General features: G+C 38.9%; 1 protein-coding gene across 2 annotated transcripts in view; it reads left to right on the top strand.

Moving 5' to 3' along the window:
• BMPER (BMP binding endothelial regulator) overlaps positions 1–25172 on the top strand; it is a 149377-nt gene extending 124205 nt beyond the window's left edge. For both annotated transcript variants that reach the window (XM_021553292.2, XM_021553289.2), the window contains exons 14-15: positions 17151–17281; positions 23258–25172. In XM_021553292.2, coding sequence (XP_021408967.2) covers positions 17151–17281; positions 23258–23439 — 313 coding nt within the window. In that variant the 3' untranslated portion in view covers positions 23440–25172. The remainder of the gene's footprint in view (positions 1–17150; positions 17282–23257) is intronic.
• The last annotated feature ends 440 nt before the right edge of the window (positions 25173–25612 follow it).

Below are 25612 nucleotides of genomic sequence, written 5' to 3'. Positions count from 1 at the left end.
CAGGGAGTGGATTGGAGGACTCCTTTCTCTGGCATCACCATGAAAGCAGTTGAGTCAAGGCCTGAGATTAGTTAACTATCAGACTACCACAGCTCCCTGGTTAGTGTCCCAAAACAACTGGCTGCCTAGCTGGAAGATGCTTCAGCCCTGGCTCTTTGGTGCTGCTTTGCCAAGCTGCTCCACAACTGGGCAGCAAGGGGCTGAAGCCAGCCACGTGGTCCTGGGCTCCAGTGTCCCCACCCAGAGGTTCAACCTTGCTGTCTTTCACAGCTCTTCTTTTTCCTCTTGCTACCATATTTCTAAAACAACAGGGGTTCAAAGCAGGGTTGAGAAATATGTGGTTTTCATGCAATTTCTGAACATGGATGGTCCTCTGTGAAGGACCAGATGTAGAAGGGCTAGGGGAAATAGACTCATAAATTGTTGCTGCTGAGACTGTGATCACATGTGATATTATTCCACTGCTGAAAACAAATATAATGTATTGCTGCAGAGCCAGGTTTGGGGTTAGGAAAGTTGGGTAGAGATTCTTGCCTGGGGCTCTCTGTGAATCTTTGCTTCTTCCAGTGAAATGGAACTGATTTATGGTTGTTTCTGGAAACTAGAAATGGCCCAACATGGATCCAGAGCGAGTGTTCCATTATGCGTATGTGTAGATATGCATATGGTGGATGGAGAATGAGTTTAGTTTTTTACTAAATTGGAACAGATGTCAGATCTGGGATTGGAGATTTCAGTTCTTCCCCTTGTCTTGTGGAAACAATGCAGTCCTATCATTTTGACTGATGAGTTGGAGTTGTGCAGCTTAGGTCTCAGCTTTGTTACTTTCTGAGTTCTGAGGCTTGCCTGAACTGTAAAGCAAAATACAATTCAAATGTTATGATCCTGAAAAACCAAAATGGAAATTGATGTTGGGAACAAACATTGATACTACTGTCCTGGTGGACAGGAACATCCTACCTTACTACTGTTCTTCTAAATGGGTCAGACTGCATGAGCAGTTTAGTAACATACATCAAAAAGTAGATGAACTGCTTTTCCACTGTGTGATAGAATTGAAAATGAAGGATTTTTTAAGACTTAATCCTTCTATTCACCATTTTGAAATATAGCTAAGGAAAATCCTCTGTGAATCAAATAGACAAAACCAGCATACAAGAGAAAATCTAATGAATGTACATACTGAAAGGGAACATTTTATTCTCCCCAAGTAATTCATGCCATTTTATGGTTTATTTGAAATGAAGTAGTCAGTCCTGGCAGGATAGTGAGCTACTTGGCGCATATATTCAGTTGCATCCATAGAGTAAAGAAACAGCTCTTTCTGGAGAAAAGTCAGTTTGTGAGCATGAGAGAACTTTTTCAGAGCTGGTCATGCAGGATGAGACGTCAGAAGCAGGTAGTGCTGGCCAACCATACCTGGCATTGCAGACAAACAAAATTTTACCCTGGGCTTCAACAGGCATGGAGTTATACCAAGACCAAGTGTTTCTGGAAAATGTTAACCATAAAAGAGCCTTCTTTTCTCAAGCCAGGCTGTGTCCTCCTGTAACCAGCTTTTCAAGAGAAGGGAGAAGTTGGCCTGAGGTTAACCACCATGACCAGCTGAGACCAACTCAGAGATGCTTAAAATATAATTGTAGAAATGCTCAAAATATAATCCTTAGCCAAAGCTAGGGCTATTTGCCTAATATCCAAACACCTTTAATGATTTCTTAGAAATACAATTAGTCATGTCCAAGTTCTAGCTAATATTATTATTTAACTGTAACATCAAAAAGCCTTACTCATATACTAAGATCCTGGGGTGCTTGTGTCAAGCACATATTAAAGTCTACTTGCTGCCCTCAAAAAGTTTAAGTTTTAAAGTTGTATGTTTGTCTAGCTGTCAGGACAGCCTGCCTGGCATTGTTCTGCCAGTACTGAACTTCATTTAATAAAGAAACAGCCCGCTTCACTGACACAACTTTCCCATTACTTCCTCCACTAACATTTCAACGGGATTAAAATTGTGGGTCTATTAAGAAGCAGAAAGAGGGAATCGTAATGGGATGTCTGTAAGATTTCCTATCTTCATTGGAATTATGTCATGTTCCCCAGCTTTTCTTCTTGTTTTTAAGAAACATAGTCAGATCTCACTAACTCAGCAGAGTCAGGTTAGAATGCTGCTTACATGGAGTACCCTGTGGGGTTGAAAGCACACACAGCAAGAAGTTTGTTATAGGACTTACTATATGGCATGCTGCCTTGGAAGGGAGTTCTGTAATATAATCATCAAAATGCCTTATAAAAACAGATCTGAAGGAGTACAAAGGAAAGCTATTTGCAGTGCACAGCAATACATTTTATTGAGCATACACAATCAAGAAAGGTATTTATCTGTACTTCTGAGCACATCTGGAGACACCCCTACAAGTATACACCCATGAAAGTTCTCTTTTTCCAATGAGAAATTAGGACCAAAGACTAACCACATGTGAGCATAAATAAAAATAAAGGGGGGGGGGGGTAGGGAGGGAGTGTTAGTGCTATGTTTGTCTGAGTTTCTTTTCTAAACATTTGATTATGACCACCTCAAGTCTTCCTTCACTTTAGCTTAACCACACCATTTTTGTCACTTCCCATCATGAAAACTGTACATTTCTGCGAGATGATAAGCAGGTGTTACTTTTCATTCTGGCAGCAATGGCATTTAGTGCAGGATGAAATAATCCTACCATTAAATAAGAAGCTCACAGTGGTGTTGTGAAGCTTAATTTGTTTGGAAAATGCTTTGCAGCATTCAGATAAAAGGCGCTCTGGATATTCAAAGTATTATTACTGCACAGCTGGTGGTCTACATGCTGCAGATGTTTCTTCCATGCTGTTGCATGGTTACTTAAGTGGCTTCTTGGTGCAGATGTTCATGAGTGAACATGCACAACCTCCTCTGCTATGTTTTTTGACACAGATTTTATTGCTGCTTGACTTTTGATCTTGAAAAGAATATTTTTCTACTGGTGAGGTGCTACGTGTGTGTATGACTACATCCCTGTTAGTTCAGCCCCCACTGCAAACAATAGCATCTGCAGATATTTACTGTGGGCCTTTCTCTTTAGCCTCCATTTCCTTCTGTGGCTTTTACTTGTTCCCACAGTGTTTGACTCTGGGGATTCTGACTCTTCTGTTAATACTCTATCACCATCACTCTCTTCATGCAGACGTGATGATTCCCTTTGTAGTCTTTGCCCAGATGGGATCAAAAACTTCATTGCATCTTGATTTTTTCTTTCCTTGGTTGCTGCCACTGTTACATAAATGGATCTCTAAGAATTTCTGGGCTTGCCATTCACAATCTCTCTAAAAATATTTGAAGATAAGATGAACTTCTAATTTCTTCATGTTCTGTGTTTCTCTTTCTTACAAGTGGAGATAGTTAAGGTATGGCTTCAGCTGACATCCACATGGAATGTGCTGAACATGTGCAAATCTCCAAGGCTGTATGATTTCATCAATCTATTTGGTGACAGAGCTAATGCTAAAATTTGCCTTCACCTTGCTTTGCTGTAATTCCAGCAAATGGCAAGAGATCCAGTCCAATACAATGGCAACTGAGTTAACAAGATTTTTGTCTAACCTGAAATGCAGTGTATTACTGACCTAAGAGTAGAAAAGAACCAAACCTGTACACACACCCATTGCACACAAAGAGGAAAGTAAAGCAGAATTGTACTGGTTCTGGTTAAAATAGACTTTATTCACAAGGTTCACATGGAAGACAGGGAGGATTTGGTACAATATACTGGAGTGTTTGTTCTGATAAGTTTTAAAAATCCAAGCTTTCTGGGCATTATATTAAAGAGCCACAATCTTGCAGCTTAGAGGAATGAATCTTGGCCTTTACGAGAAGGCAGATGCTTAAAGCTGACAGCATCTAGACAAATAACTTCAGAAAGAGAAATCCTACTACTTTCTGTAGCATTTTATGCACAATTCAGAATAAATCATAGCAAAAGGCTCAGTCTTTACCTGTAAAAATTAGATCTGAAAGAAAGGCAGCTTGAGAAGGCTAGACCCTGGCTACATTGTGAGGTGAATTGCACCTTAAAGACTTTCTCCTTTCCTCTGATCTTTAAATGTGTAACAATTTTTCAATGATCATGGAATCTTCTAAATTATATCCATGGAGACTATGGCTACTTTAATACACAGAACTGGTAGGATTTATGCAGATATATACCCTCTGACCCTACTGATGTGTCTCATCTGTTCTCTGGGTTCATCTTGGTAGGCATAACTTTCATTCTGCCTCTCTAGTGTCTCTAAAGTATAAAAATTGCTACACATATGTGTAACAGGATTTACTCCACCTAACTTCCCCACTATTGTTGCTCCAAGATTATAGACTTCTGGTGTTGCTACTTGTCTGTTACATTGCGCTCAGGCCATGTTTTCCCCATTCCCCGGGATCCCTGTGACCCTAATCAAGATAAGCCTGGTCTCCTCCTTCATGCCCCAATGGGGTTGGTGGAGAGCCAGAGAAGCCCTCCCTGCCCAGAGCCTAGATAAACCCCTGACATTTCCTGTGTGCTCTCTTTCCCCCGTTCTTCCCCTCGGACCATGGAATAAAGAGCTGGAAAACTACATCGGGGTGAGAGCCTCTTTTGGAATTTTTGCCCATCTCCTGGTGTTCCTCCCCTCGAGGCCTTGTAATCTCTGGGCTAGCCTGATGATTTAGGGGCTGAGAGAAGGGGAAACATCACTTGTCCAGATATTTCTTCATCCTTGTACCTCTTCTTTTGGTGCACCTATTTCTAATACTGATGTGCCCAGTATCACTGGTAGGATAGAGGGGATAGAGAGGGACAGGAAAAAGAGGAAGGGAAGGAAGGAAGGAAGTACTTCTAATGTTCTCTCATTACTTACTTCATCTCCCCTGTTTCATGACCAATACCTCTTCCACTCTTCTATTATGTTCCTTTGCTCATTCTGGTTAGGAATCCCAGCTGAAATCAAGTCATCATATGGGTAACATTTGGATTCACGTAATTTTGTTTATTATGATGTAATAATTTGTGATTTACTATTGCTTGATAACAAAAGATCATTTTGCACATTATAAAAATGACATCAAATCACTGGCTTCTGAATGGGGACTGAAAATCAGTGAGGAGGGGCTTTTGCTCCTGACACTTTGGCTTGCGTTTGAAACGTTTCACACAGTAGCTCTGCTAGGAGTAAGCTGGGCTTCCTTACTAACATAATAAAACACAGACCTTCCTAAGGGGATGAGGGAGTTGCATTCCAAAACTTGCACTGCAAGCAACCAAAGTTTAATGGAAAACGTTGAAAAGATTCTATTAAAAAACAATTTTCCTCCTATATATCATAAACTCTATTTTATGCTTTCCCCACTCCCTCCTTTTTTTCCTTACTGGCACAAAAACAGGGTCTTTGTTTTGACAGAGCTAATCTGCTCATGCTTTCATATGGGCCCTCAGGCTCCCCACCTGTGGAAAGATCCATGGGAGCAGAAAAACTACTGAGTGAGTTCCACATCCTCACCTGAAAGGGAAGAAATCATTGGCCTCACAGAGGTATGGACTGTAAACATTGTGGTTCCCAAGGACCCTTGGTGAACATGAACACAGTCTCCTGCACAATCTGCACAATTCCCAGCAATAGCTTTTCCTTCTTTATTGCCTTCTGTGATTTCTCTCTCCATCTATCAGATGGGTTTCTTCAGGAGATGTCCTGTATGGGCTGCTTTGCTGTAGTTGTGCTGCCTCCCTTTTCCCAAAGTTTGAAAGGTACACTTGGGGCTGACAATTTCCACCCACAAACTTTGCTGGTGAGAAAGGATCAAGCAGCTTTCAGCCACTGCCAAGTTTGACAGCAAGCTTCCTAACAAACTGGTACAGCTCTGAGATCTTTCCGCTGCTTCTGTAGGGAGGCCAGGGAAGATTTTATGGGGTGAAAAGTGATGGAGAGAGAATGAATTGCTTTGTGGCTCCATCAGGCAACATGTTCAAGGTGGCCAGCACTGAGCACTGATCTGTTCCATAGTCTCTGCTCAGCCAAAAAAAAGAGGCAAAACCATATTTAGATATTTTGTACTTTGTATACAAGACTAAGCCCAGAATTTATCTTAACATTTTTGCGATTGGACATGACCCACAGATGAACAGGAAAAAAAACTGTGATTATTTGTGATAGGGAGTTTGCTCATGTGGCTGCAATTTCTCGTTAAAGTCTGCTGATTTACATCAGAACTGCCTTGTATCTAGCCAAGTAAATGGCCATGCCCAAACCAACTCACTGGAAGGTAAGTTTCTATAACAAACCTTGGCTCTGTCTACTTATATCATCTCATCCCACTTTACCCAGAATTAGGTCATTCTGGCTTTATAACATCTATGTGGGTTTGTGTGGTTCCTGGGCCAGGCTGATATGTCTTGGAGTCACTATGTCTAGTACAGGAAATTTTAATTCATAGCATGTAAATTCAGAAAGCTTGAATTTAATGTTCAGTGATATCCTGAATGAGTCTGGATCCTTCAAAGCCTTGAAGTATAGAACTGGAAAAAAAAAATAAAAAAAGCTTGATGACACTTCTGAGTCTTGGCTTCTGTGTTGTCAGCAGGAAAATCCCCACCCATTTCACTGAAGCCAGCTTTTCTTCCACTGTGTTTTCATGCTCTGTATGGTGTTTTGCACTTGAGACCTTGCAGTCAGGAAGGTTAAAGAACAGTGGCAGTATGCAAAGCATACCTTATCCAAAGCTCTGTGCGTGTGAAGTAGCAGGCTACATCAAACTGACTAGAGAGCAGAAACTAGGTCTCTGCCTCCTGGTTAAATCCCTATCACTCTGCTCACCCTCTGCCCCTGGTATTGACTTCTGAATGGGACATGGCAGCACTGCTGCTGTTTTAAAACAGTGATCCTTGATGGGCCTCACTGTTGGGATGTCAGTTGGGCTTTATGCCTGCCAATGCCCACGTGGTTGTGAGAACATGCAGAGAAAAAGCAGAGCTGCCTGAGGAAATGTAAAGGTAGGAACTAAATATCCAGCATAAAAAAGGTCAGCCTTGCTGGAGTCAGGGTAATCCCTCCAGGACTGCAGTTTTGCATTCACGTGTTTGAATCCAGTTTCAATCATGCTTTATGAGCCTATATCTTTCTATGGGTCTGGGCCAGGACCACACAGGAAGCCATAAAACCCATAAACAGAGGGTTTTTCTATATTTTTCAATTCAGGTAAGCTGGCTGTTGTGCCACTTCATCCGAGTCCTGTTTTTAGCAACTACTTTGATGAAGAGCAGAGAGGGAGACCTCAGAGGTGAAATGCACTGTGAGGATGTGACTGGCTGGAAGGTGGCATTCTCAATTCTCTCTGTTTTTGCTGAGATTAGTTTGGCTCTTGTTTTCCAAAGAGAGCAAGATGAGGGAGAAAGCTGTTTTCTAAATAGCAGTCCTATCAGTTCTTTCCATTGCTGTCTTTCTTTCTTATTCCATCTGGAGCCAGCTTAAACTGAACTTTTTAAATGCTCTGCAGCCACCTAGAGGAAAAAGCTGCTTGATTGAAGTTAATTTTATATGGATTAAGCGAAGGAGTGGGCTCTGCAGAGTTAAGAATGTGAGTTTCTAAGCTAGCCAGCCTGTTTATTATTATATCACAAGACCTCCTTGGAAATATATACAGTGAATCATCATCAAAAGCTGAAGATAACTTCAGTTTATGCTTATAGTTCAGAAATATTTCCTGCTTCGTGTTCTCATTGTGCTTGCCATTGGATATGACATATTTTTATGACGGATAGTGTAGCAGGGCCACAGTACATTTTGTCAGCAGACAGAAGGAGATGATCTGGTTTGAATTTTTATTTTGATGATTTGAAACCTGTATAATTTTATATGTTTATCTAATGATTATGACAATATACTTTTGGTATATCTACATGGTTTATGTTACTGTAGGGCCATGACTTCAAAACCTCCCAATAATTTTTGAGGTTCTATCTAGGATGTTTATAAGCTCATGCAAAACCTCTGGCTTTTCTCAGATGAGGGCTGTCACACAGAATACACTAATGGGCTCTCTGTCTACCAGAGGGAAAGTTGATGCAGTCATATTAGAACCATTTAGTCCATGCCATGTTCACTTGCACTGTATGAAACAGAGTAACAAAATTTAGATGTTGATTGAAAGTACTTTAATGTATTAAGTTAGATATTAAAATGTGTCTGTCTTTTTGAAATTGAATTAAAATTACTAGATTTTTCCTTTTCTAGATAAGATATGGCAGTTCAGTCTCCACTTGCCTAGCAAGCTGGGGGAAGTATTCTTTAAAAATCTAGTCTAGACATGGAAAAAAAGATAAAATTTTATGTCGGTTACATAATGTAAAAGATCAAAATGATGATGGATTTTCCTTGGTAGCTGTGCCAGAGGACACTGAAAATTCCATTATGATGGAGTGTCTCTGTCATAAGGCAAATTCACTTTAGCAGTGTAAATGCTAAGCTAAGAATTGCACACCGTGAATGAAAATGTAGAATACAAATATGGATATTGAAAAGGTCCACTAAAACATTCTCCATTTCTTTTCCTTTCTTAAGAAAGACTTGATATATGCATATGATGTGGTCAGTCGAATAACTTGAATTCTGCTATGTTATGTCAGAACAGGAGCTGTAATAAGAAGTCTTACTGGCTTAAGAAATCCTAAATATTATGAAATTTAGGAATTTTTCTAGGTGTGCCTTGGGAGAGAGGTGATTCTGCCCCTCCACTCCTCTCTTGTGAGACCCGATCTGGAGTGCTGCATCCAGTTTTGGGTCCCCAGTATATGAAGAACAACTTTTTGGAGCAATTTCAGAGTAGGGTCAGCAAGATGATTATAGGAATGGAGCAGTCTTGTATGAGGAAGGGCTGACAGAATTTGGATTGTTCAAGTCTGGAAAAAAGAAGGCTTCAGAGTGACCTAGTTGTGGCTTTCCAGTACCTAAAGGAAACCTATAAGAAGGATGGAGCGGGACATTTTACAAGGACTTGGAGTGATAGGACAAGGAGGAATGGTTTCAAATGAAAATAAAGTAGGTTTAGCTTAGATAGTAGGAGACAAATCTGTACTGTGAGGGTGATAAGGCACTGGAACATATTTCCCAGAGAAGCTGTTGATGCCCCATCCCTGACACTGCTCAAGGCCAGGTTGTATGGGGTTTTGACCAATCTGGTCTTGTGAAAGTCATCCCTGCCCATGGCAGATAGAACTAGATGATCTTTAAAGTCCTTTCCAACCCAAGACATTCTATGATAAATGATGGGGTACCAGAAACACAAAGGAGGTCAATTTAGCCATAGGAAATCAGTGATAAGCATATAGGCTGTAAACCTCATGCCCCTGGGCCTATGAAATATGGGATTTTTGGTAGAAAATCCTTTAGGAGTTTGTTTTCTTTCTGAATGTTAAACCCGTAGAGCATCTATAGTATGTTTTTCCAAAACTTTGCATAAATGCATGATAAGGCTTATCATATAGCTTTAGATATACAGTTACTGTTACCTTTGCCAGTTATGTGATGGATGTTTGCAAATGGATGACTATGGATATTAGTTAACTGAAATAGCATATCTTCAGAAAGCAGGTTCTAGCTTTTGAACCTTCAGTGTCAGATTCCAGGTCATACTCCTAAATTTGGTTCTCTTACGTTATTATTGATCCAGATGTTTTATTGCAAATTACTTCTTTATAAGGGGTTTGGATATTCTGCTCTAGTGCAGAGTATTATGGTCCTGGTGTTTTCCAGCTAGATATACGATCCACAGATCATACAATATACAGGCAGCCAAATTCTTTTTGCAGTAATTTCTTCAAAGAGGGTGGAACAAACTTTATTTATACCAATCCAATATACAGGTACAATAAGGATATTTTGATGACTATTTTCAGTGTTATCTTGGGCAGTTTGAAATGGGTTAAGAACCTTAAGCTGTATTTTCTCTTTATTCCAATAATTACAGTTATGGAGTCACATATAATGTGCACAGATAAGTGTTTTTTAAATTGTTTCATTTCAAGAACTCAAATCCACTTGAGTTCTTCATACAGATTTTTTTTTTCAAATGTCAGGACTATTTATTTCAAATGCCATGGCTGCACAATGAGGGTGAAACTCTGCATGGTATAGAGAAACAGAAACAGAAGAACAGGATATGAAAACTCTTTTCCACTTTCTGAAAATGTGTGGGAGTGCAAGGGGTCAGCTCTTCCACAGCTGTGGGTGGCATTTCCATATTCTGTTGAGAGTTTTTTGAGCAAAAATCCACTCTTTCTAAAGGTGGCAAGTCAGCTGCTCAGCTGTGCTGTAACCTTCAACTCTAGGAAATATTCTGAGTCATGCCAGATGCTTCTTGGAGTCCAGCATTGTCCTTCTTAGTAATTGTTCAGCTATTTCCCTGTGGAGGGATTTTAGCCAACCGTTCCATTCTCAGGACCAGAAAGTACAATTAAAGTCACAGATGCCTGTAAGGATCCAAACACAAGATGTAAAAAGCCTACTTGACACATTAGTAGGATAATTATCATGAAGAAAGAAGTATGTAAGGTTACTGTGCCATTTCATTATTTATTTGGTTCTTCTTCCTTCCTTACTTTTAAGTGCATGTACCACTGGTGCTACATATTGAGAGAGATTATAAATAGGTAGCAGAGTAGTGCTGTCTTGACAACTTCTATTTAATGAGGTTTTAGAAAATGTTCCAGAATGTTTCATTGTTAATTTTGCCATATTCTTGTGGGTAGTGTCGGTTAAGGCAATGAAACACAATTCTGGCACAAAATACTCTTTATATAAAGGTTAAAAATACATGCAGAACACTCTTTTTGGCTTTATCCAAAGGCTGTTGGATAATATTTTTAGCAGCACATAGTGTAGGCTTGTGGTGATATTGTGCAGCACAATATGGTTTCTTTCAGAAGTCCACATGGACATTCATTTATTCAGCATTTGGAAAATACCGTTTTTGCTTATCCTTTGTGAGGGAAATATGGGTTCTGATTTTTTTTAAGAAGATGTATATGCAAAGAAATCAAAATTGAATTGGTGTCTGTCTTTGATATTTTGGAAATTACTAGCAGTAATTACCACTTGCATTGAAAGCATCCTATGTTGACTCTGAATAACTGCTTTGGGAGGGTTCCTTGGCAAGGCAGGGCTGGATATGGGTATCTTGTGTGATTCTGTTAAATTATCTGAGTGCCAAGTCTGTATCTGTACCAGGAATGATGATACTCAGAGTTAAATTAGGATTCTTCAATGTGTGTGTAACATGACTACTATGCTCCAAAACTCTTAGATCACATGCAGCTCTTTCCCTTTGATGGAATTGTGTATTTTATAATTCTCTGTTTAGCTTAGTGTGGCAATACAGTCCATGGTTGAATCAAAGTTGCATAAAAATCAGGAATCAGGATGAACTTTGAATGCATGATTCAAATGCCTACTACTGCAAACTCCTCCTCTGCATTCTGCCAAAAACCAGCAGTCATATTCTCAAGCATTATGGCCAATGCTTTCTTTATAGAAATGAGATTTCCCCATGGAGAGTGTGTGCCTGCAGTACATTTGCTATGCACACCTCACTGAAGATGAGCTGCGAGTTCCTTTTCTGCTCCCACACTCCTAGGGATGTTTTGGAGCCTGTTGAGCAGGGAGTTCTGCAGCATGGGCATTTTCCAATGCAAAGTGCACATAAGCTGCTTGCCAGCTTTTGTGGGCCCTTATTTTCACACGTAACAGAAAAAAGGGCTGGGGAACTGATGATTTAAGTTTTTTATGGATGCCTTTATCAGATCCCAAATTTAAGGCAATGTTACCAATGTTAAGATGTGTGGGAAAAGCACAGAGGAAGTACAGACATGTTTACATGGTCTTGGAAGAAATGATCCTTGAAAATGACTGACTTTGCTGCATGAAACAGTCCATTCCCCAGGCAAGTGCTTTGAGTGAATACTCAATAGACGTAAGAATTTCTGTGTTTTCAGCAGCCTCCAAAACTACTTTCTTTCAGTTACTTGCTGGTTGTGCATTAATATTAGTAAACTCTGGGAAAGAAAGAATGATCTCAGGCCTTTGATCTCAAGCTTCAAAGCCATAATAAGTCTCCAGCTCTACATACTATATTTCAGTACTTCAGTAAGGTTAAACATGCACATGCAGACAAGAGATAATTTGCGATAGCTACAGCATGAGACTTTCCATTATACGTTGAAAAATGGTTAATCTTCTCATCTTACTTTGTGAAGTGTCTTTTCTATCTGGGGCCATAAAGAATGGCAACTAATTGAATTTTGTAGAAAAAACAGCCCAAACAAATTTTCTCTCAACTTAACTACTGACAGAGTTTTTAATTTTTTCCTAAAAAATTAGGCCAAGCTTGTACTAAAACTCTGATTTGGCCTACCTAATAAAAAATTACCTCAAGAAATCATGTCTCACAGGATGGTGGGGCTGGAAATTAATATTCCTCTATAGGCAGATGACTCTTCAGGCTTTGAAATTTGCAAGTGTACAGCTTATTCCAAGTATAGAGGGGACGAATCCCAGCACCACCTGATGCTTCTTCATATACGCAAAATGTATGTAGTGATCCACTATCTCTAATTGCTTTTGTAAAACTTCTTGAGATCTACTGATGGGAAGAAGATGCTATTGTTTTCTATGTGTGCGGAACAACTCAAAGGTACCAAAATGTTTGAAAAATGCACTGCATCATACTCCTATTGTGAAATGTGGGAGAAAAATTAAGCCCCTCCTAAAATGGTTGATTCTGGGTTTGGATTCATGTGTATTGCAGAGGAAAATGAACTGCTGATGTTCCACTAGTGAACATCTGCAATTTCAATCCCGTGTGGCACAGACTAAGGCTGTAGACTTCATTGCTGTGATTTTTTCTTTTTCTTTTTTTAAATACTGCATGTAGCACAGGAGTCTGTTCTTTGCCCTTTGTGGGACTTGGAGACTTTCCATGGCTTAATATGAAAAAGAGCTGTTGCTGAAGGAGTGTAGTCATCCAGTTTGCTTTGAAGATGTGGCAGCAGTGTGTGTTTGTCTCCTTCAAGGGTGTGTCCCACAGCTGCCGGATGCCTTCACTTTCATGGATTTCCCCTTGCAACAGTTTGTGATTATACACACCCAATTAACGCCATCTCTGACACATACCCTGCAGGCAGCGCAGACAGCATCAAAAGGGATCACAGTGAGGCACTTGGTACCAGCCGAGGACTCTGAGGTTGGCTGTTCTCTGGCGCTTATTTGGAGCAGGGAGGCCAGATAAAGTGCACGGTCACATCCAAGTGTTTTTCTAAATGTAAATATGTCCTTAAAATAAATGTAATGTTCTTTTGGACCACAACATCATTGCATCTCTGTATCATTTCACTGAGGGCAGAACATAGGTTGTCTGAAGTGTCTTGTTTGTATTTCCATGGCTAGTAAAATAGCTTCATTTTATAAGTAACTTGCGCTACAGTCTTCTTGTGGCATTATTTCTGTCTGACTGTAATGTTTTGATGTTTAAGTTTCTAATACGTTTTTACTTCATTTACACAAATGCTTTGTTCTTGGTAAAGGGTCACAATACCCCACAAGACCCATCCTGTGCAGTACAGTAAATTGTCAATAGAGCTTCATTATTGGCATAATTCCAAAGTTTTAGTAAATTGTATTTTTTTGTTGTTTGAACAGTCCAGTCAGATTAGAGTACAGATAAGATGTGAGTACATGCAGTTAGTGTCACCAAATCTCTTTTTCCGATTCAAGGGAAGAATGATGAGAAGGCAGAATCTGGGGAAGCAGAGAATAGTTTTTGAAATGTATCACTTGAGAGGATAAAAAAATTAAAAGCTATAAGCATACCAAAGTTTTTTGCAAGGGGAAAGGATTAGGATAGCACAAAATATTCAGTTTTTCAATTTACTTGGTAAATCATTCCATAATAGCCCTTTTACACAACTGTAGCACTAATAAATGTGAGAAATGTAATTAAATGCAATAAGTAAACAACTTTTGCTAAAAATACAGACCCAAAGTTGAAACTTGGCCATGGGCCATCAGCAGGTCACCCTCAGAGCCAGCCCCCAGAGAAAGGACATCTTTTACTTCTGTGTCTTTGCTCAGAACTGCCCTTTCATTAGGAAATAAAATGAGGTTTTATTTTTATTCACTAGGCTTGGCAGCTGTGGCTATAGTTCTCTTGACACTCATTTTTGATTTAACATTAATTAATTAATTAAATTAACTGTACAAATAATTAGAAATTGTAATTCATTATTAAAACTGCTGCAATCTGACAATGGCTCCTCAGCTAAGCCTAGGGCTTGACCCAAGCAGCTGTCACCAGGATTAAACACTCAATGAAAATAAAAATTACACCAGCAATTTTGTGTGTAATTAATCAGCGGATTCTTTGTGTTGCACATGGCATGGTACTTCCTCAGTGGGCACCCATGCTGAACACTGTAGGAAATAGTGCTAATCCCAGCCAAAGCTCAGATGTTTTACTCTGGAACATGCCTGGATGTCCATGGCCATTGCAATGCCAAGGGTTAATGGTTGGTGTTGCTTACATACATATAGGAGCTAAGTTCTGTGCTCTCAAAGAGCATGGTTGCCCTCCTGCAGACTAAGAACACTACCCTCCCTTCCACAATCCCTCAGACTATGCCTAGGCTTTGCCAGGATCTCTGCTAACCTTACCATGAACATGCTAGCTATTAAAAGGCTTGAGTGATTGATGATGAGCCTGGAGTTTTCCTGATCTTGCATCTTTTTCTGATACAAACATCTGAGGTAGCTGTAGGTTCATTGACTCAGTGCAAGAGGTGACATCTCTCTCCGAGTAATGGGAAAAAAAAAAAAAAGATATCCTCTAAAAAGCAGAGGAAGTACCTTAGATATAGGGTTTTATAAGTTCTTAGTCAAGGAAGTTGGTGAACATGTAGCCAAGCTGATACTGGAAAGCATCCCTAAACACCATGGTCATCAGTAACAGCTAAATGTGAGTGGAGAGTGGTGAAATGTGTTTCATAAAGGGGGCTGGCACAGAAACAAAAACATAATAAAATGGTACCTTGACAATCAACTATTTATGGAGATTACATACAGATTTTCTTTGTGATAATGATTTTTCAGTAGCAAGCAAGCATCTACTTCACTGTAAAAATGAGGCACCTCTTAAGTTTCATGGGGTATATGGAGCAGTGCCTGCTGCAGAGATACTAGGAAGAGATCACAAAGAGATGTTGTGGCCGAAGGAAACAGCGCAAAGTTATTTAGTGTGTTACATAAAAAGGTGACCCTTTGTGTTTATACAAGGTCTTTTATCAGCTGACAACCTCAAACCACTCCAAGGATGTTGTGCTAATCAATTCCTTGCCTATCAGCTGTGATATGCATACAGTCACATCTGTTACTGGAAAAGATGTAAAGGGACCTACCACAGGACTAAAGTGAAATAAAATTACATTGTCCTTAAAAAGTAAAGTTATTGCAAGTAAGAACAACTGGTCTGCAAATACGACCATGTTATGTATTTGATCCACAGCAATTCTGTTTATTCAAAATGCATATATATCAGTAAATCAAGGACAGGTAACCTTTATACATTAGTACTTGTGTTACTTACTTTTCACAGTGATTTTTAAGGTAATTTCATATTGATGGTCCACTAGGAGTAAATTTATTAAAAGTCATGAAAATGTAGCAGAACTGTCTGGTCACTGAAGCAGCCGGTGACTTTGGCATGGGGAAATACTCCTTTCAGGGGCACTTTGGACTTACGGAAACAGGCTTGTCCGAGTTTTGAATAAAGGGCTCTCAATTACTCTAGAGCAACATATGGGCATTAGGGCTCCTGATTACTTTTTCTGAGGTTTTTGCACCATTTCCAAGCTATTACCTCTTCTGCAGTGGAAAAAGTTTCTGGGAAACGAAGTCTATATCTATCCTTTTCCTATAGACAAGTCATATTATGGTCCACAGGAAGAGCAACTAACATGAAGAGCACATTTTTAATTTCTGCCCTTCATCTTTGCAAGATGATTAGTGCCTTTGTCCTCTCAGAAACAGGGGGGCCTTGATCATGGACACACAAGGTTCATGCACAGAGCACCTTCAGTGGAAAGCAGATGAACTGAGGGCATGACTTTGAGTGTGCCTTCCTATACATTATCCTTGCCTTTTAATGATTCTGCTGAGAGCGGTAGATACTCATCATTTCTGAATTCACATTGCTACACATGCAAAACCATCTAAGGATTTTGCACATGGAGAAACCACCAACTGCAAATCTCTTGGCTCTTGCCAGTTATATTTTAGGTCTGTGCCAAATAGGCATGTGTTCTGAGCAAGCTAACTTGAAATATAGTGGTGACATCCACAGTAGCACTTTCACATAGGGCCATATTAGCAGCTTTGCTCCCTGTCATTGTGGTACTTCCACATAAGAATACAATAGAAGAAGAGACTGAGTGGTATGAACCATGCTTGAGGGATTTCCTAGCATGAAACTGCTCAGTTATACTGAATCAGCCCTGTTCCTCTGGAATGTCTTAAAGTCTGGCACTTAGTAGTGATGCTGCTGAGAAAACAGGCATATAGCTATTTTCATGCCTTCAAACCAGGAAGTGTCTGGAGGTGACCTGGAGAGAAGGCATCATCTCTTGCATGGAGGGACTTGTGCTCATTGCCTACAGAATTCATACACTTAACACTGCTATGATGATTGTTGGTAAAACTATTAAATTATTACTTTCTAGGAATAAAAGGTTTTTATCTTATGTTGACACAAAGTCATTGCAAAAATGGAGTTTGCCTTTCCCCCATTATGGTCTCAGTGCTCTCTACCTAACGTTTCTTGGGTCTTTTCAACACCCTGTTTCTGTGTGGTTCCCTGGTGCTTTGGAGGCTTTTCTGCATTAAAGTATCACACCAAAAAAGAGATGAGGCCTTGGGATGTAGCCTCAGGGATGCCTTTAACTTTCTTACCATTTAGCACAACTTGCTGTGCCACTGAACGCCATGAGACTGGAAAGTGAACAACTCCAACCCTTGGGCAGATATCTGCCAAAGTATTCCTTGCTTATTTGTTTTGGGGTTTTGTTCTGCAGGTCCTGTGTGACAGACATGTGTGAGTGTCCGATCCATAAAAACTGCTACTGTGAGTCATTCCTGGCATATGCCCGAGCCTGTCAGAGGGAAGGGCTGAAAGTCCAGTGGGTGCCGGAGCAGAACTGTGCAGGTAAGCATTTTGGGACTGCTTCTTTGTAAGCTGTTGCATAGGCTAACAGGCTGTGATCATACTATCCTTTTGCTGGTGGAGTAGGATCAAAAATGATACAGGGATTGTAGCAGCTTGGAAGTTCTTGGAAGTTTTTCTTTCAGGATGGGTAAACTGTTGATTACAGAAAAATTTTAAACTCCTTTGACCTCCTGTCAAAACACAGTTATATTTTTGGGGACAGCATGCACATACAATTGCAGTAGGTTCAACAAGGAAAGAGGAGAAAATGTATTTATTGCAAATATTAAAATGCAAACCTGCATTAGTAATTGCATTTGGTCCATACTCACTGTGTGATTCACACTGCAGTAGTTGCAAGTAATTGTGAGTAATTGCCTCCATGAGAAGCAGTGGCCTGTGGCTATGGGCACTTGAACTAAAATGCAATATTGCAGATGAGTATTTCCCCTGATGGTGGTCTCATTAGTTTAGGACACTCTGTAAATGGCATTGGTTTGTCTGGAAACGTATTCAGATTTATGTAAAGCAATAAACAGTAGTTGAAAAAAAAGCAACAAACAATGAGAGGAGGCTACTCAGTGCTGGTCTAAGAGCTATTACTCTGTGGTCCATTTTGGTGATTGCATGTGGTTCAGGGTCTACTCTCTGAACTTCAATTTCCTTTTCTGTTGAAGGCATTTTAGCAGGAATGGGTGAATGACAGAGCAAATTATGTTTGATTAACTGTTCCCAAAAGGTTTGTTTTTTTCCTTACAAAGCAACAGGACAATCCAAACACAGTGTCACTAAGTGAAAACCCTATTCAAGGATTTGGTCCTGGACAGCACTAGTAATATATATAATTTTAATCTATCTATCTGATAGCTAATCCATGCAGAACCTGAAGCAAGTATCAGGATTTTTTTTTCCAAAGCACTTCAGACTGAGACCTCACTATGGCAGATGCTGTAAAAAGAATAAAAACTCCTTGCTAGCAGCCCTTGCCTTAAGGAGTTTATACAAGTGTTGACATATCACTACTTAACTAATTGAGGCTTCATTTCACAATTTTTTTTCTGGCATCTTACCAAAGACAAGAAAATTTTCTGAGGCAAAACCAGTCCTTGAGAGAACATTATGAAGGAATTTAAACACAGAGCCTCCATTAAAGCTAATGAAGGACATTTTTAAATCAATATGATTTTTTTAATCTCTTCTAGAGGGAAAGGGGAAATCTTGTTAAGCAGAAAATGTAAATAAGCTGTATAAGGCTAAGTACCCTCAAAACACTTATTTAAGTATCCAATGTCAGATAAGTAGCACCATCTTCTAAGTAAATAATACCATAAGCATTAAATTAAAGTGCATCCACTGCTTTCCATATGGCACCAGTGGCCAGCATCAAGATTTTAATTTTAACAGACTTTTTTTCTCTCCAAAACAAGTAGTTACAATTATTTTGCCTCAATTACAGAATAAAGTTCATAGGTGGGAAACAAAATTTCTAATAAGTAATAAAACTTTAGCATTCTATGACTTTCATTTCCTGCTTGACATTTCATAGCTGATGGGATACTTGCAAGAGTTGTGTTTTGATGAAAATGGAGTATACTTATTAGTAAGTCAGGTTTTAATTATACTTTTGTGTGTTTTAAAACTTGATCATGTGTAGTCACCAGTTACTCTATCCTAACTGCTGTAAGCTTATCTCATCTTTATAGTCTTCAGGAAACTTATGTTTTCTGGAGGGCCAGCCCCATACAGTGCTCAGGAGGCTGAATTGTATGTTATGTTCCCTCCATGCTCTTCTCTCTCCCCCAGTGCAACAGCTTATCCTCTACATTATTCTCCAGAACTCTGCTGCTCAAGGTTTGCTGTCCTATGAGGTTTGTTCATTGAAGGGATTGTCAGCTGTCATTTAATTGGTGGAGTGAAAAGTGGATGATAATGAGTAATGAAAATGATTAGGGTAGGAAAAGGTTGGTGAGATCCACATGGGAACTGAGAGAGTTAGGAAAAGGATATGGGTTGCCATGAAAAGTAGTGGGGACTTAGACCTGTTAGGATGGGCATAGGAAAAAAATATGGTTCTTGAAGGAGAAATTTAAAAAACCAGGAGAGCTCGTATGAGGGAAAGAATAAATAAGAAAAAATGATGCATGGAAGAAGAATAAAATAAAGGACAGAAGTAGAAGGAAGAGGTTTAAAAAGGAAAGGAGAAAGAAAAAAAAAGTATTTACCCAAGAAAGTCAAGACTAGAAGTTTATAAAGTACAATTAAGCAAACTGAAGTGGTAAAAGGCCTTGGGATATAGTAATTTAATACTGCATTTTTCAGGATACCAAGAGAAAGAAGTCTCAAGGATGGTAGAAGGCAATAACTCCCTCCCATGGGCATGACTACACATGCAAGAAAACAATGAGATAAGGGCTATAATATAGTGCAAAATGCACTGATGTGCTGACATGCTACAACAGTTTCATGAAATCTGAACAATTTTCTCTTTTCCTCTGTGATCAGTTGAATTGGAGGGAGATGAGCATATATCTGATTTTGACTCTTCTCCTTTGGGCCTCTTTTCTGCTGGAGAATTTTATGGCATGTGTCACTCTTTTTCCCTGCTATATGTTGCTTTCCTTTAACTGCTTTATTGCCTGTGTAAATGTATCAGGAGGGCTATTCTGGCTTTTCAGTGGACACTTACTGAAAATGGAAAGTTGAAAATATTAACAGGAGTGTATTGTGGGAAGACCAGTGCTCAGATCCATCACCTTTAGCTCTGTTAGAAGGAGATTTTGTGAATTGCAAGCACTAGGAGTGAAATACCATTTGGAAGTCTTACAGAAGACCTCCAAGCTGTGTAACACTGACAGAAGAAGCTGGAACATTAACTGATGCTCAAATATTAATTCAGAATTTTCTGTGAAGTCAGTTTTGCCAGATATTATGAACCAAGGGTATCCTTCAGCAGTTATACTACATATTTTGACTTTTTTTTTTTTTTTTTTTTTTGTGGGGGAATAAGATTTCCTTCTAAATAATTATGGCTGTGTTTACAGACAGGCGCAGAAGCCTCCTCTGTGAAACTGCCAAAGTGGCTGGACTAAACCAGGTCTAGTCTGCAAACTGTAGCCTTATTAGGCTGGGTTTATTAGCTCAGACGCAGTGCTGTATTTATGTGAATATATGGCTTCTGGAGCTGGCTATTATCCCACCAGCTCAGAAAGTGGTCTGAGGAGTCTCACATCTGTCATGCCAAACACATGTTCTAGAAGAAGAGTGGAAAAATCCTGTTGGGACTGGTAATGTTTCAAAATACAGTATTATTAGTAACTTTTGTACATTGGCTTTGGGTTTTTTATTTTCTTTTGCTAGTGTAGTAAGGAAGTTATTAGTAACAGAGCTCAGTTATTTAAGAGAGGAATTTGTCTTAAAAGAAGGGTGCAAAGACACCACTTCTGTTTTCCATGTTTACATGGTAGTGAATCACTTCAGCAGTTCCTGGGAAGCCTTCTGCAGAATGTCTTTATTTTTGTGTTTTAAACTGTTGATGAAGTGGAATGTTGGATCAATCACACCACATGTTAACAACTGAATCACTCAACAATAAAAGCCATCCAGGGAACTTAAACAGCAGCCATTGTACTTTTCTGATTTTTCCCTTGACAGCATGTTAATAATGCCATTATAGGCTGCCTACAGCAGAAAATAGTCATCATATCTTCTACATGGCATTGTCTGAAGGATAAGGAGGTGTTCTGACATCCCACATCCCTGTGTGGTAAAGCAGAAGGGGGAGTGCTTACAGATGCCATGGCTGCCGAGAGCAGGTTGTAATAGGTTCTCTGGGGGCACATAGATGAGGAAGTGGAAAGGAGCCCTTAGCCAACTTTCCTTAAACCTACCAGCTGAGGAACCAAACAGCTCAGGAAGAAGGAATGGGCCAACTATTCCTGCACTAAAGCTTTGTAGGATGAAATCTGTGTAGCCTTGAAACTGAAGCTCTTATTCCTTTCTGTATGGAAACTACATGTGCTGAAGTCTAATGTTTGTTTTTGGTTGGTCAATTAGAGCTCCTACAACAGGAAACTCATTTTCAGAGAGGAAGGATAAAAGCTTCTAATAAACAGCCCCTGTAAGATAATTTCACATTGTGTATAGACAATCACTAACTGTCCTTGAATGTTTTGGTTTACTTTTCTAGTCTCTTAATACATTGCTTGCAAAGCACCGGGAAGATCTGCAGAGTTGCATTTCCCCTCCCCCCTCAGTCTCTATTCTTAACACACTATGTAAGCATAGAGTTTCCTGGGAATCTAACATTTTATTCTATGCTTAATATTGCTTGCATGTTTTTTCTCACCTTCTAAATTTCCTGTTTCATTTAATTTTTTTTTAATTTTTCCTTTTGTTTGTTCCTTCTTATGTATGCATGGAGGTTATCATGCAGAGGAAGACAGAAATGTAAAGTTGGAAAAATATTCTCAAAAGATCTATGCTCACAAACTTAATAACCCTATCTTGAACATAGCTGATAGACAGATATTTGTTGCCAGCTTATTGTAAAATAATGTTCAATTAAAGACGTCTTGGAGAATTTCTAGGTAGGTTACTCTTGGTGATTTCTTATGCCTAAAGATAGAAAGTTCGGGTTTTTTCTCCCCTGATATCTAATATTCATCTAATACTCAGCATTTGATTCTCTCTAACACCAGGATAATTTTTTTTTTTTTTAACAATTTTGGGTTTGCTTATTAATATCTGTGTCCTGAAAATTGTGTCTGCATAAATTCCATAAAATGCACAAGTAAAACTTGAAAGAAGCAGATGCTGTTTTGAAGATTCCTTAGTGGTGAAAAGGAACCCCTTAAATTTATTATATCTTAGCAATAAGACTTACATTCTCTTTGATACACTCATATATATTTAATCAATTTATTTCTGTTTTCTCTTTATTAATAATAGCAGTAGTGTAATGACACTGTAGGCCAATTCTCACAACAAAACAGTGTTTTCTGTCCATAACAAAATTATCACTCAAAAAAAAATTGACCTTCAATCTCTCTCAAAGTTGAAGAAACCTTCCTAATACAATCACCTCTCCAAAAATAGCATGAGATGATTCTGGATGCTTGAGAGTCCCTTACCATCTATGAGTTCTTATCAGTTCTTGTTTTTGCCATCAGCACAGCTGTTAAAAAGAATAACAGACTTTTATTTGCCATCTAACTGTGTATTATTCTCCATGCTAAAAAATCAGGATATAAAATGTTGAGAGTTACAGTGTTGAACTGAAGGGGTTATAGTGCTTTTAGCTGAGCATTCAGTGATCTTTTATGTTGAAAATACATTGAACTGTCAGCTACATAAATTAATTAATAGATACTGGAATCATTAAGTACAAAACCTTCACTGTCTGTGATCCCTTGGTAAAACAGCATGTATGCAATTAATTTTTAGTTTTCATTTGTTTGTTTGTTTTAAAAATGTTGTTTCTGGATAACAACATTGATTTAGTTTGCTGCAATATGAAATATAGCAAATATAATCTTAGGATCAGAAATTCTAATGGGATGACTCTCTCTTCTTTCTGCAGGAATGGAACTGATAATAAAACTGTCCTTGCAAATGTTTCAGAAATCTTTGATAAAAGGCATTGTAATGAATAAACAGTGTTAATCCTTTAATATAAAGCACAGATCTGCATATAGATAGAAACCTTGCCAAAGCTTTATATACCATTATCTGTGTTAAAATTCTCAAAAAATTCAATACCGCTGTGGATTTGATAGCTTTTGATAAGGAATTTTGCTACTTTCATATTTATTATGTAATATAGTGGAATCATTTTACAAGTAATTTTTTTCTCTAGATAGTCATCATTCTAAAATGTGCTTTTTGATATTTGAAGTAGAAACTAAACAAACAGATAAGTAAATTTCCTTGTGAGGCTGTGTATAATATGCATATTTTGTTCCTTTTAACTCCTTTCAGCAACCCAGTGTAAACACGGTGCAGTTTATGATACCTGTGGTCCAGGATGTGTCAAAACATGTGACAACTGGAATGAAATTGGACCATGCAACAAGCCCTGCATTGCAGGGTGTCACTGTCCTGCAAATTTAGTTCTTCACAGAGGAAGATGCATCAAGCCAGTCCTGTGCCCACAGCGGTGACATTAATTCTCTTTCCATGGACACTAGTGTGTGTGGTCACTGACCCCTCTGATGCTCACAGCCAGTGAAGGACTCCATCTGTTTGTGTGCAGATTCTGCAAAGTACACGTCTACTCACAGAGTGTAAATATGCTCCTCTGTGTGTATTTGTGGCACCTAGAAAGATATATAAATGTATACTGTGTGTACTTGGACACACGTGTCCATACACAAGTGCCCTAAACGTAAGTACAACCCATATATTTATATATATGTCCACATGCAAATATACATAATTTCTATATACCATAGAAGGATGAATTATAATATGTATATTTTTTGCTATAAAGTTTATGTATTATTATTTCTAGGACCCTGATCTGTAAGTCATTGTATAAATAAACCAGGTGCTTTTAATATAATGTTGTGGCATGGAAAGATTGGATGACTTTGCTATTGCATAAGTTTGTCGTTACCAAGGAAACTTTTCTAGGGCCATAGCACTGCCAGGCTGGATTAGTTTCAACACAGAACCTGGATTTACAGTTTTACAGGAAACACATTTCTCTGGAGATGGAGGATTTATCTAGGAATATTTCATATTCCTAGAAATGAATAGACCTTAGAGCTGTATAGTGATTGGTGACAGTGCTTAATCAGGCAGAGAAAGCTGGGGATTGGCTTTTATGCTTTATTGAAATAACTGTGCAAAATGATTTCCAAAGCTGGTTGGACAATGGCCAGGATAGAGATATTTCTTTCTGGAACGGCACCAAAGAGTCGGGGCCAGATTTTCATAAGTGTTAGGCACCCAACAGCTCTCTTTGAAAATCTGACCACTTCCCATTTCATATCCTAATGCCCCATCTCTGTTGTGTTTGGCAGTAGCCGTGAATACACAATGAGGAGCTTGAAGAAAATATTCATGTGCATATTAGCCCCTTAAACATGTTTGAAATGCCTATGTTTGTTTCATGTCTCCCCCAAATATTATGCAGAGAGAAAATCCCACGCTGAAACATTTTATTTCAGCATGCCTTAAAACATGGAATAATGCCAGGCTTAGTAATTCATTTAATTTATCAGTATGGTTTAGAAGAAAGACAAATTCACCCCACCAAAAACCAGTAGAGAATGTCGAATGCTAATTGGAGAACTGCATTTTATTTCCTCAGTGGTCTTTTGGTTGAGATTTACAACATGTGGGCTCTGTGAAATTTGTATGACTTTTGAAGTCTCCCAGGGGAGAAGCAATGATATGGGATTTCATTAGAAACGGATAAAAAAGCCATGCAACTTTCTCAAGCCTGAAGGGACAGGGGGCTATTTTTCTTCACTGGAAAAGGCTCTTATAGAGCCTGATGGAATGGTCTCTGGAGATGACAGAAACCTTTGTGCATCTGATTTAGGTTTATAATGAAGTAATATCTTCCCACGCAGCTACTTCCATCATGCCTTGCATTGAAATTGCACATTGTAATGCTTTGAACAATTTTCTCCTTTAGTTCTTTTCTGTCGAGGAAGTTAAGCAGGGTCCAAGTTTACAGTAAGTGAGTGGGTAAACACACTTGGGTTATACAACCTTTCTGTGATCCCACCTTGGAGGAAGATGCTGAATGAACCTGGTTAACTTAAGCACCTATCCAAAATGCTGTACCACCACAGTGTTAAAAAGAGCTGGGCATATAATGCCAGGAGTGTTCCATGGTTGTTCATCCAAATCTTAAATAAACTCAGCTTGATCTTTTTATGTCCCTTTTGTGTTCGTTTTCTTGGAACAATCAAATAATTTAGTTTTACTGGCAAGAGAGGATTTTGAAGACTCATACACAAGTGGACTGGAAAGCAGAATTGAAAATGTGCAGATCCCATCAGAGCAGGAAACTAGAAGAGTTTTATGTAGCTCATGGGCTAATTGAATGGCAAAGTTGAAATTTGGAACAATGGCAGTGGGCTGAAGGAGTTAAAATATAAAATATCAGTCATTAAAATAATTTAAAGTGTCAGAGCAAAGAGCTTTTCAGCCTGTGAACTTTCAGTGCTGAGATATGGGTTCTAAACCATTTAAAAGAATATTTGCCTACCTTTAGTTTAGCGCATATTTTAATTACTTGCTGCTCAAGGTTTCCAAAATAAAAATACAGGCAACGTGAATTGCATACATGAACAGTGTATACGTTTGTCTTTCTCTTTT

Source organism: Lonchura striata, chromosome 1 (assembly GCF_046129695.1).
Source record: "Lonchura striata isolate bLonStr1 chromosome 1, bLonStr1.mat, whole genome shotgun sequence".
In the NCBI taxonomy this organism is placed as follows: domain Eukaryota; kingdom Metazoa; phylum Chordata; class Aves; order Passeriformes; family Estrildidae; genus Lonchura; species Lonchura striata.
Note: the sequence above shows the minus strand (reverse complement) of the source record. Positions and strands in the feature narration are given on the sequence as shown.